The sequence below is a fragment of the Bufo bufo genome, chromosome 1 (genome assembly GCF_905171765.1).
Source record: "Bufo bufo chromosome 1, aBufBuf1.1, whole genome shotgun sequence".
NCBI lineage: Eukaryota > Metazoa > Chordata > Amphibia > Anura > Bufonidae > Bufo > Bufo bufo.
Genome location: NC_053389.1, coordinates 472,648,133 through 472,661,629, shown reverse-complemented (window position 1 = coordinate 472,661,629; position 13,497 = coordinate 472,648,133). Strand labels below are relative to the sequence as shown.

Sequence of the window (13,497 nt, the reverse complement as noted above, 5' to 3'; positions counted from 1 at the left end):
TGAGCGTATTTTTAATGGGAAAAAAAAGGGTAATTTTTTTAATGGTATTTTTTTATTCAATAAATGTTTTACTTTTACTTTTTTTTTCAACACTTAATAGTCCCATAACAGACAGATTTTTGATTGATTTTAAAATGCAATGCATTATCCCTATAGTGCATTGCATTTTAAAGGGTTTCTGTCACCCCACAAAACTCTTTTTTTTTTTTTTTTTGGATAGTTATATTCCTTATAGCGCGATATAGGAGAATATAATAGTCTTACTTACTTTCATGAGGCCGATTCTTTAGAAAACGAAGTTTTATAATATGTAAATCAGGGCTCTACCTGATGTCATCGGCGCAGGCGCACTGAGGGAGTTCTGAGGAGACGAGCCTCCTCATCTCAGAGCGCCTGCGCAGAATGACCAGAGGCGCGCGATTTTTGAAATACTGACAGGGCCGGCCGGAGGAGGAGATCACGGCTGGCCCTGTCAATCAACACGGCGAAAGGGCGGTTTTCTGCTGCGGCTACCAGCAAGTAGACGCCCTACTTGCTGATAGAGCCCTGATTTACATATTATAAAACTTTGTTTTCTAAAGAATCGGCCGCATGAAAGTAAGTAAGACTATTATATTCTCCTATATCGCGCTATAAGGAATATAACTATCCAAAAAAAAAAAAATATGAGTTTTGTGGGGTGACAGAAACCCTTTAATGACAGTGCTATTCTGACATAGACCAGCATGCTGCACCAGAGAGGCACAGCCTGCTGGAAACTAAGGCGGGTCTGGGGCCTACATCAGACCCCTGCAGGTCTTCACACACATCGGCACACCGCAAATGCGATCTGCTCCCTCTGTCAGCACTTTACATGCGGCAGGCGCCATTGCCCACGGCATGTAAAGTGTTAAACAGCCCGGATCGGCACTCCTGCCAATCTGGGCTGTTAGAGCAGGGCCACGGCTCTCATGCGAGAGCCGGGCCCGCTGCTTTTTTTTTTTACGGCGGCCCAGCCTAAGGCCCCTTAGTGACCGCCGTAAAAAGGCATATGGGTGGTCACTAAGGGGTTAACCGTTTTTTATTCTTATTCTGAACAATGTAGTCGTCTAAGGGCTTTTTTTTGGACTGGACAAGTTGAAACTTTTAATGGCACCAATTTGGGGTACGCATAACGCATTTAATAACTTTTTTTTTATCCCTCTGAAACTGCTTAGTCGCTATTGACCGCAGCATGTAAGGGGTTCAACGCTCAGAATTCATGCTTCTGCCAATCTGAGAGGAGCCCAGTTGTCATGCGAGAGGCGAACTCCTGTTCTCTGCGGCATAGGAGACCCACGCAGTGCTTAGACTAGGCCGCTGTAAAAATGCAGCGGCCTAGTCAAAGGCCCTTTAGTCACTGCCATAAAAAGGAGTACTGGTGGTCACTAAGGGGTTATTGTTCTATTAAAAATAGATAGGCAATCAATATTTCCCTGATATTTTACGTAAAGTATCTCCAGGCCAGATATACCTGGCTGTTTAGTCTCACAAGCATGATCACTCACAAGTGATGGATAATTAGGCTACAGAAAGAAAAGCATCCTTGTAACTGCTGTGCTTACCGTGTACAGTTCATTAAGGACTTTCATTAGATCTTCATGAAGCTGGAACGCTATTTCTTTGCTCTGTAATACAACAAAACACAATATAGTAAATTCCAAAGCTCTGGTTTTATGGCTTTAAAACCATATAATCACATAAAGTGTCAACTATTAAAACTCAAAACTAATTACAGATTTTTTAAATTCTATTTCCTGAAGATGATCATGGGGCCTGCCATGTTGCCTGAGCTGTTAATAAAATTGCTTTACAGCAGCTCCATGGTCCATAGATGAATGGACAGGAGGGGACCTCACTGACTTCTATGGGAGAGTCTTCTAGGCATGTTCTGTGACCTGTGCAGAGGTCATTGTACAAGGAAAGAATAGATAAGATCTGACAATCACCTATTGTGACTCCTGTCTTATCTGTCATTCTAATCCTGCCTGTAGTGATATCACCTCCATGTATAGATAAGCAGGTAACTGTAGTAAAGAGTTCTGTAAAGACCAAGAAGTGGTGCCTATTATTCGGTTTAATGGCCAGTGCAAAAACTGCAGGATTTTTTTGTTTAAATAAATTAACATGAAAAATAACCATCAGAAATTATTTAACAGTATGTTAAACATAAAAACGTGATTTAAACAATGGGTCCTTCACATTCCGTTTAAATAGGAGAGATCAGTTCTACTAAGTTTAAATGGGGTGGCCAACTTTCCATACAAAACTCTGAGGTCATGGAGTGAAGAGGAACGAGGGGCTTGGAAACCCCGACCCAGTGAAGCAGGCAAGAAAAGTGATCTGTACAGACCAAGAAGTGGCGCCTATTATTAGGCTTAGTGACCAGTGGGAAAACTGCAGGATTTTATGTTTTTTGTTTATATATCGACTTGGAAAATTAAAAATAGCAGCAACATTTAAAAAAAAGAATATGTTAAACATAAAAACGTGATTTAAACAATAGGTTATTTTATGATGACACATTTTCTTTAAAATAAGTCTTGAGACAGGTTTAGAATTGTTCTTCAATAATACAAACTGAGGTATACGCTAAGCTCACTATATAAGACGACTACCAATATAAGGATATCATCGTAAACGTCTTCCATATTTCCCAAATATTGGATGTGCCCTCTTTCAGAATGCTGTGGCATGCGTTTTCTTTTAAGGTATTTGATGAACAAGCATTTGCTCATTTATCGGCTGCACGATTACACGTGACAATTATCGGAAAGAGCGCTCCTATGGCCCAAAAATCGTTTGGTTAAATAGAACTCTAAGCCACTTCCAAACATCTCTATTGGTGGTTTACCACTCAAGAGAACAAAATATTAGACATGCTGAAAATGGAAATGCCCAAAGAATTTACGGTGACGTTTAAAAAAAGGCCACTAAGTCTGATAACACTTCCTGTTCAATACAGATCACCATTCAGCAGTCATCACATTATCATGACATAAAACAGAGCATCCACCGTTCACAATAGGTGATATCACAACTTATCTACTCCCTCCTAACCTCTGCACAGGTCACAGAGCATGCCTAGAAAAATCTCCCACAGAAGTCAATAGGGTTTCCTCCTGTCCATTGTGTCTATGGCCCATGTGGCTGCCGTAAAGTGCATCTCTAAATGCTGTTAATAATCACCTCAGGTAAGAGCGCTACCCCCATAATCATAAGCAGGAAATAGAACAAAAAAAATATAAAAAATCAGAAAATAAAAAGATTAGAAAAATACAGATTCCCTTTAAACTGCACTTTCTTTTACACAGCGATTCAATGGCAGGCATACAGATGCAAAGGTTTGGGGCAGATGTTCAGCAACACTTTCATCTACACACTAGATGTGAAGCGTTGTTTACCAGCGGCGAGCAGGTGTAATTACAACTTCGCCGTCCCATTAACTTCAATGGGAAGCCTTCAGCTTCTAGTGAAGTGAATGCAACAGCGGCGTTGTAATTATACTGCTTGCCGCTGCAATGTCGACAGCAAGCAGGTAAACAGAGAAGAGAACAGAGTGCTAGTACAAGCGTTCTGTTCTCTTCAATCAGCTGATCGGTGGGGTGCTGGCAGTCAAGCCTCCGATGATCTGATATTGAGGATAGGTCATCAATATTACAAAAGTGGACATCTCCTTTAAGCCTATATAGGAGTACTTTACACCAAATTTTATTACATGACACGGAGGCTCCTATTGCTATCTCTTTCTTTACTAAAATCGTATAGCAGCAAAAAACGAACAAATCAATCAAAGTGGAAACCATGGCAACTGACTCCTCCCCGCTGTGCCAGTATAACAGTCCTAGCCACTGTCGACTCCTCCTCTTTCTTTGCTGCTCTCCTCACAGATAAGTACAGTGGTCTTATTGTCTGTGGGCTGAGCGTTATTAGTATTATTGTATTATTATTGTATTATGGTATTAGGTATATGTCATATATTATATGTTATAGATATTTTATTCCTCCTTGTAGTCTTCATTTTAGTGAGGTGTGTCATTCCTCCCCACCCTTTCCTTTCTGCCCTTATTGCTTTTTTCCCATAGGCACAAGTTTTCCCCTTTTAGGCTTCAGTTTTCCCACCTGTAGCGCTGCCGGGTTCGTCCCCACTCCCTGTGCGGCCATTTTGCCGCTCCATAACTCTCCCGTCACCCACCGCCACCTCTGCACCGCTCCGCTTCTTCTTCCTTCTGGGCGGCCGAGATCTCGCGAGATTTCGGCCGCCATTTTACCTCACCAAGTCTCCGACGTCTTTTCGCGCGCATCCCGCTCTCTCCTCTCTGAATCGAGCGTGATCTCGCGGTATTTCGCGAGATTTGCGCCGATTCTCCTCAGAAGAGCTGCCGGAGCCTCAGTGTATATCTGCTACCTCATAGTCATCTAGAATTTGGGTTTTTTGTCGCACATTAGGCTATATACTTATACTGCTTATAAGCCACATTAGGCCCTATTAATATTAGCCTATTAATATTAGCCTATTCTTGATAAGCCACATTAGGCTCTATTAATAATACCCTGTCTTTGATACAATGTCCAAAGTGAATATGGGTGGGTGTGAATCTTCCCCTGAAATTGTGGAGGTGCCCTCTAATACACAAGAACAAGCTGCCATGTCTGTAGAGGCACAAACTTCAGCTATTCAGCGTTCAGTGACTGCAGCTATCCAGGCTGCCATGGGGTCTATGTCCACGGCCATATCCACTTCAATTTCTGAAGCCCTTATGGCCGGCCCCTCCTCCTCCAAAACTTCTAGGTCCCATCCATCTGAGACCTTACTACCTGCCTCCAGAACCATTAAGACTGGTGGAACTGAAGCCACCCAAGATGGCGTGCCCCGTTCACGCAAAAGAGCCTATGCCCGCCAGGCAGAAAAGGCGAGGCAGTGGAAAAGCGCTAGAGCGCTACAAGATTATGTTTCGGGCTCTGAACCCGACTCAGATGAGGAGGCTCAGTATTGTTCTATAGAATTTGAGGACTTGGAGGAGGACGATCTTTTGGATTCGGACCTTCCAGGTTCATCCTCCAGATCTATCACGCCACGGTCTGCTTCCACGGAGGTTCCTATAGAATCCTCAGCCATTTTAGATCCCGAGGGTGAACCCCTATTTGATCCCGATACATTACATCACCCAAGGTCTGCAGAGTGGCTCCCGTCCTCACATGTGGCAAAGTACCTAGAAGCCCGAGTGCGCCAGCCTCTTTCTAAGGAGGCGCGCAATAAAATGAAAGCGGAGTGCCCCAGACCCATAATTCCAAATAAAATATGTGAGACACCTATAGTTGACCCGAAAATGTGTCAATTCCTCTCTAAATCGGGCTGGAACCCAAAGAAGGGTTTAGAGTCGGCCTTAAAGTCCTGTCAGGACAAACTGTTAGACCTATTGGGCCCACTAACAAAAATTTTCGAAATGGCTGAGTCAGCCAAATCCCAGAATTCACTGGTGGATCCGGAGGAACTCCGGGGATGGGTTCAGCGGGCTGTGTGCATAACAGGCAACGTTAATACGTCGCTATCCATAGAGAGAAGAAAGGCGATTCTTTTCAAAATAGAACCCAAACTCTCCAATTTAGCCCTCACAGAGGCTGGTAAAGAGGCCCAGGGATTACTGTTTGGGGACTCCTTTATAAAGGACCTGTCCCGGTTCGTAGGAGCCTTCACTGCCCTTGACAAGGCCCAGACCTCGATGAAACGAGTATTCCAGGGTAGGGTCTCTCACAGGGCCGGCAGCTCCAGGGGCCGCCTGTCTGGCCGTTCTTCCTTCCAGACCCGTGGTTCGGGTCGAGGCTCCTTCCCCTATCGTCACTACACACAAGAGTTCCGATAGCCACCCGCCTTCTTCCCCACCCGAGGATCAACTTGGCGTTCCCGCGGAACCAGGGGTTCATCTAACCGACGCCCTTTTGGTAAGTCGACTTCCAACATCTTCTTTGACCCCTTGGGTAGGGGGCAGACTCCGAATCTTTTTCCATGTCTGGTCAACCATCACGGCCGACCCATGGGTTCTTTCTACTGTACGGGGATTCCACATAGAACTGATTTGCTCTCAGATCCAAATTCCCCCCCCACATCCTGTAGTCCTCCCGTCCTCAACGCGCAGACTGTTACATCAGGAACTGACGGCGCTATGTCAGAAGGGTGCCATAGAGCGAGCTCCCGTATCCACGGAGGGAATCCTAAGCAGTATGTTCCTGGTGGCCAAAAAAGGAGGTCAAATGCGCCCCGTAATCAACCTTCGGGCCCTAAACGCTTTCGTGCGGTATCGGCACTTCAAGATGGAGGGCATTCACCTTCTCCGGGATTTGCTACTCCATGGCGACTGGATGGTCAAACTAGACCTGAAAGATGCATACCTGACAGTGCCGGTAGCCGAGTCGTCCAGGGATCTTCTTCGTTTTCTCTGGGGCTCGGAGATATGGAGATTCACATGTCTACCTTTCGGACTTTCTTCGGCCCCTTGGTGCTTCACCAAACTTCTACGGCCGGTCATCTCCTGTCTCCGCAGTCAAGGGATTCGTCTCATTATTTATCTAGACGATATCCTCATCATGGCCCAGTGCCCTTCCGTCCTGCTTACACATCTGCAATGTTCTATGGACCTATTATCTCGACTGGGTTTTCTTCTCAACCTAGAGAAATCGACTTTGACTCCGGCCCAGTCCATAGAGTTTCTAGGCTTCACCATCAATTCATCCACGGAGACCCTCAGTCTCCCTCCTTCCAAAGTGCGAGCCATCCGCAAGGAGCTCCTTCATGCCCTCTCTCTTCCACAAGTCTCCCTACGCCACCTGGCCCGTATAATAGGCCTCCTCTCTTCGTCCATCCAAGCAGTGTTCCCAGCTCCTCTACATTATCGGGCCTTGCAGAGGCTCAAGATTGCCCACCTTCAATCGGGAGCATCCTACGCGGATTTGATCACCTTGGACGAGGACACCAGAGACGAGTTGTCTTGGTGGATCCACAACCTGGAAGTGTGGAATGGGAAGGCGATTTTTCGTCCCCGTCCGGATATCACGATAGAGTCAGATGCCAGCCTTCTAGGCTGGGGAGCTTACAGCAACGGTGTGTCTACTGGAGGTCGTTGGTCGGTAGAGGAGTCGACCCTTCACATCAACGCCTTAGAACTGCTGGCGGGTTCTTTTGCAGTTCGCAGTTTCGCGAGCAACCTGACCAAGGCTTGCATCAGATTACGGATGGACAACATCTCTGCAGTCAGATATGTCAATGCCATGGGAGGCACGCATTCTACAACCCTATCCCACCTGGCGCGGGATTTCTGGACTTTCTGCCTTGCCAGGGAGATCACGGTGTCGGCAGAATATTTACCGGGCCTACACAATACCCATGCGGACTGGAGCTCTCGTTTTCTGTCGGACTCCAGCGATTGGAGATTAGACACCACAGTCTTCTCATCCATTTCATCCCGTTGGGGTCCCTTCTATATAGACCTTTTTGCGTCTCGCCTGAACTCCCAACTTCCACGATTTTACAGCTGGCGTCCGGATCCAGACGCAGAGGCGGTAGATGCATTCCTTCAAGATTGGACAGGTCACATCTCCTACGCCTTCCCTCCGTTCGCTCTGATCCCACGGGTCTTAACTCTAACCCGCCTTCAGGGAGCGGATCTTGTTCTGATAGTCCCGTTTTGGACCACCCAGTCGTGGTTTCCCCAACTTCTGGAGTGCTTAATTCAGTGTCCTCTACTTCTTCCGCTCTTCCCGGACCTCTTGTTAGATCCTTCGGGGCTCGGACATCCTCTTATCCTCGAAGGCTCCCTCCAACTTCTGGCGTGCAGAATTTCAGGGAACCCTGGAACATCGCTGGAATTTCGGACTCAGCTAGACGCCTATTGGACGAGGCATGGGCTCCAGGGACCAGACGGGCTTATCGGTCAGCCTGGAGATCTTGGACTGATTGGTGCCTGGCTAGGCACCTGGATCCCGTTTCAGCCCCTGTAACAGACATGCTTCAATTTCTTACTTCGCTTTTTGAGGACGGTAAAGCTTACCGTACCATCAACTTGTACCGCTCTGCTATTTCTGCTTTTCACCACGGGTTTGGGGGGTGCCCGGCGGGTCAGCATCCCCTTGTTTGCCGTCTTCTTAGAGGTTCTCGTCTTTCCCGTCCTCCCAGACCTCGTTTTTCCTCTACGTGGGATGTCTCCTCTGTGCTGTCCCTTTTTTCCTCCTGGCCTTCTAATACGGACCTTACCCTTCGCCAGCTTTCGGCTAAGCTGGTTTCCTTGTTTTGTTTGATCTCCTGCAAGAGGGTATCCGACGTCCGCGCTTTGGATTACGACGCTAGATCCTTCACTCCCAATGGGGTTGTGTTCAACATCACACGACGCACCAAGACTAGTATCAGGTCCGTTTCTTATCCATGTTTTCCGGACTCCCCTGCTCTCTGCCCAGTGACCTGCCTTCGAGAATATGAGATACGTACTCTCCCTTTTCGTTCACCTAATTGTCCTCAGCTTTTTCTATCATACCGTCGCCCTTTTGGACCGGTATCAACAATCACTCTAGCCCGCTGGGTGAAGTGGGTTATGTCCTTGGCAGGTGTGAATACAAAAAAATTTCACCGCACATTCCACTAGAGGGGCTTCGGCAACCTCAATGACTATGGCAGGCGCCCGTTTGGAGGACATTATGAAATTAGCGGATTGGTCACGAATTTCTACCTTTCGTGAATTCTATTTCCGGCCTCCGGTTCATGTTTTTTCTTCTGTGGTAAGTCAGCTTTGAACTCGCAATAGGAGCCTCCGTGTCATGTAATAAAATTGCATGATTTTCCTATCTTATGACGTAAAGTCATGATTTTATTAAAGACACGGAGGCGAGTATTGCCCCACCCTATTTCCCTCCCTGAGGTTTTGGGATTTGAATAACTGTGGTTTTTTATATTATGTCTACATCTGACAGTTACGGTACTATATGTATACTGCAATGCGTTACTGATGATTGTTACCTTCATTTAGACGTTTTTCTACCTTTTGTCTCCTTTTCTTTTCATAGGATGAATTTACTACTTCCCAACTGCTGCTATCGTTTCAGTTTCCAGTTTTTATTCTTCGGTTAAAGAGTTGATTGATCTTCAGTTTTCTATGGACTTTTAATCATCGAGATCAGTTTTTTCCAGTGGACTATCACCATCAAAGAAAGAGGAGGAGTCGACAGTGGCTAGGACTGTTATACTGGCACAGCGGGGAGGAGTCAGTTGCCATGGTTTCCACTTTGATTGATTTGTTCGTTTTTTGCTGCTATACGATTTTAGTAAAGAAAGAGATAGCAATAGGAGCCTCCGTGTCTTTAATAAAATCATGACTTTACGTCATAAGATAGGAAAATCATGCAATTTATCAAACCTCACGTTTGTTAAAATTATTTCAGGCTACTTTCACACTCGCGTTTTGGGCGGATCCGTCATGGATCTGCAAAAACGGATCAGTTACAATAATACAACCGCATGCATCCGTTATGAACGGATCTGTTTGTATTATCTGTAACATAGTCAAGACGTTTTCTATTGTGCCAGATTGCGTCAGAGAAAACTGTTTGGCCCAGTTTTGTGAAGCGGACAGTAAAACACTGCAGGCCGCGTTTTGGTGTCTGCCTCCAGAGCGGAATGGAGGCTGAACGGAGGCAAACTGATGCATTCTGAGCAGATCCTTTTCCATTCAGAATGCATTAGGGCAAAACTGATCCGTTTTGGACCGCTTGTGAGAGCCCTGAACGGATCTCACAAACGGAAAGCCAAAACGCCAGTGTGAAAGTAGCCTTATGTTTAAACCTAAGGGCAGTTCACGTGGCTGATTTTGAAAAACTCAAAAAAATATCAGTGCGTAATATGCATGTTTTTTTTAAACTTTTTTTTAACTAATGGGTGTTTACTTCAACACAAAGCTGCATTTTCAGCTTGAGTTTTGTACGCAGATCTGCGCCAAAAAACTTGCGGAAAATGCACAAAAAACTCATGGACTTACATGAAGCAGTTTATTTCAGCTCCCTATTCATTTCAGGGAGAGTCCGCTCTCATTCTGCCCCAAGATAGGGCATGCTGCTCCTTTTTCCCACGGAAACAAGTGCTGCTTCCCATTGAAATGAACAGGGGGCTGTTATGAGGTGTTTTGAGTGTGAACTGGCCTAAATAGTTCTAGAAATGCTACTCCAGTTGTCCACACCAATCTCCTACTGGAGTGACTTTGGGACTTTTTGACTGTGCCAGTGATAAATCTGGACAGACTCATTAAGGTAACTAACCATGACCACTTTTCCATCTACTTTTCAAAAGTGAGTGGTGTAAAAATGAAATAGGTTGTAAAGATTTTGCGCATGTAACTTCAAAACGTCACAAAAGCCCTATTTAGCAACTTTTTGAAGACAGAATTCTGGAGTGCAGGATGCGATAAATTCTCCCTTCATATTTTTCGCCTTTCTGTCCTTGCAGTAAATGTCTGACAGAGTGGATGTCCTTACAAATGTATAAAACATGCCCTAAAATAAATCTCCGGTGCAGACTCAGCAAACAACACTAGATCCAGAATGAAAGGAAATGCAGTGAACACTTTCTGATTCTGGGTCACTGGAAGGAAAAACTAGTAGTATTACTTATTAGTATCGAAGGGATTTGTGAAAGGAAGTAAAAGATTTGCTGGGGTGACAGCTGCGCTCAGCAGAAATCCTGCTTGTCCTGGCCTCATGTTATTCCGCACATCTATCTTACCACTACTGTACTGTGAGGTTTTAAATTTGTCTGTCATCTAGTTTGAGCATATTAAACTGTTAACATAGCAATGTTCAATAAAGTACCTTCATACCAGCGAGGGTCTTCTTTCTTTTATTCAAGTTTTCATTTAGATCAAATATGCTAATTAAGCTTCAAGGTGCCCAGAGGGGCGTTATTCCTCTCCTCTAGTGCCCAGTAACGCCCCCCTGCAGTGCCCAGCCCGCCTTTATTTCAAGCCCAGCACGCCTCCTCATAAATTAATTTACTCCCACATCGGAGCCGAACGGTGCCGCCCCCTCCGCTACGTCATGTAATTTATTCACCCCACGATCCTTGCGTCCTCCTTTCTTTCCCCAGAGATCCTTGCGTCCCGCACGATCCTTGCGTCCTCCTTTCTTTCCCCAGAGATCCTTGCATCCTCCTTTCTTTCCCCAGAGATCCTTGCATCCCGCACGATCCTTGTGTCCTCCTTTCTTTCCCCAGAGATCCTTGCGTCCCGCATGCCCAGTGACACTATTGAGGTTGTTGCCCTCAGGAGACGTAGTATAGAACAGGCTCAGGCAGTCGGTAATACTGCGGCTGCGCGAAGCAGCCGCAGTATCACCGACTGCCTGAACCTGTTCTATACTACGTCTCCTGAGGGCAACAACCTCAATAGTGTCACTGGGCATGCGCCGAGCCCAGTGACGTAATCAGAGCGCTGTTGCCCCAGGAGCCGTAGTATCGGACAGGAGCAGGCAGCAGCGATACTGCGGCTGCGCGAGATCTCTGGGGAAAGAAAGTAGGACGCAAGGATCGTGGGGTGAATAAATTACATGACGTAGCGGAGGGGGCGGCGCCGTTCGGCTCCGATGTTGGAGCTGGGCTTGAAATAAAGGCGGGCTGGGCACTGCAGGGGGGGGTTACTGGGCACTAGAGGAGAGGAATAACGCCCCTCTGGGCACCTTGAAGCTTAATTAGCATATTTTGATCAAAATAAAAACTTGAATAAAAGAAAGAAGACCCTCGCTGGAATGAAGGTACTTTATTGAACATTGCTATGTTAACAGTTTAATATGCGATTCCCTTTAAGGGGTTGTCTAAGATTAGAACAATTAGTCCGCTTTCTTTCAATAAGAGCAGCGCCCCCATCCAGGGGTTCTGTCTGGTATTATTCTGTCTGGTTAAAGTGAACTGGGTTGAGCTGCAACACCACACACAATCCATGGACAAGTGTGGCACTGTTTCTGGAAGAATGCAGCCATGTTATTCTAATCCTGGACAATCCCTTTAAGGTCATGACCTACATCATTATCAATCTAAGAACCCATGCACACAACCGTATTTTCGGCCTGCATTTTAGAAAATCTGTTTTGCAGACAAGAATAGGCCTTTGTAACATAGTGCGGGACTTAGGTAAGGGGAAAATGCAGGATGCACATGGCTGGTATCCGCGTTTTGTGGATCTGCGATTTACGGAGCACATAAATGGCTACGGTTGTGTGTATGGGGCCTGTAGCACATTTAAACATACTTTCATTTTCCTAAATATCGCTCCAAAGCTTCAGATTGAAGCAATCACATTCGCTTACAGTTTGCATCAGATCCTTATGAGCCATGGTGGCCATCTACGTTTATCCAATAGCCAATCGTGTGCCATGTTTCACCATTCATTATAGCAACATATGGCAGCCAAACACTCTTGTCATACATTTGTACATCCATAGGACATTATGGTACATGTTTACGGTGTATAAAAGCCCAATGCATTTGTAAAATGCATTTCAAATGTTATGTGAACAGATCTCTACATGAAACTAGAAATGGCTGCATTCTCGACAAGAACGGAGAGAGAAAAAAAAAGTACATTTACCAAAACTAGCTGAATTTTTATGTTTACAATCCTATGTCTTTTAGATGGATTTACATTTACAGATGCCCATACACTATTCCTCCCAACTCTCCAAGTGTGGGGGGTTGAGCTCAGCAGTGGAGGGAAAGAACCTGTGATGATGTCATAGGTATGTGGAGAAGATTCACTGGGTACACCAGGGCACGGTCCACACATCGATGCACATAAAAATGTTTGATTTAAAACAAAATAATAAAATTACAGACTTGTATGACCCGTTTCTGAGGCGGTCTGCCTTTTTCTTCAGATACCGATCAGACATCTACCCTTCAGGTATCTGAAAAAAGAGGCAGACCGCCTCAGAAACAAGTCATACAAGTCTGTAATTTTATTGTTTTGTTTTAAATAAAACATTTTTATGTGCATCGATGTCTGGTGTACCCGATGAATCTTCTCTACATACCTTATGCACCTCTGGTTTTCGATTGGAAAAGAGCTGCAGTCCTTACATACCATAGGTAGTCTCCCCTGATGAACTGCGGTTGCCCTGGCAGTGAAACATGCGTGTAGGGAGTGTCTTTTGTATATAGGGACATACAGAATTTTATTGCTGAGGGACAGGTTCCGGACGGGGTCGCCCTTATCAGGACGAGTGCCCTGTGGTCAGGCTGCTAGATATCTCCTAGTATCAGGGTGAAGCGGTTAGCTAGCCACAGGGCATGAATAGGGACCCTACATAGCGTATTATCACTGCCATCTTCCTGTTGGTTGGACATCACCCTCAGATGGGTATGATACGGCTTAAGTAATCGGAGAAGGATCTGATGACCGTCCCTTGGTACTGGTAGGACGTGATGGTTATCAGTGCCGCCGTGCACTTTATTAT

At 45.6% G+C, this 13,497-nt stretch overlaps 1 protein-coding gene across 5 annotated transcripts in view; it reads right to left on the bottom strand.

The window, feature by feature from the left end:
- The window catches only part of SRGAP1 (SLIT-ROBO Rho GTPase activating protein 1), a 195,477-nt gene that overhangs the window by 75,314 nt on the left and 106,666 nt on the right, over window positions 1-13,497 (bottom strand). For all 5 annotated transcript variants that reach the window (XR_005774486.1, XM_040409092.1, XM_040409098.1 and 2 more), the window contains exon 4: window positions 1,584-1,646. Coding sequence is in view for 4 of the 5 variants with exons in the window: in XM_040409092.1 (XP_040265026.1) it covers window positions 1,584-1,646 (63 nt within the window). In the remaining variant the exon portion in view is untranslated. The remainder of the gene's footprint in view (window positions 1-1,583; window positions 1,647-13,497) is intronic.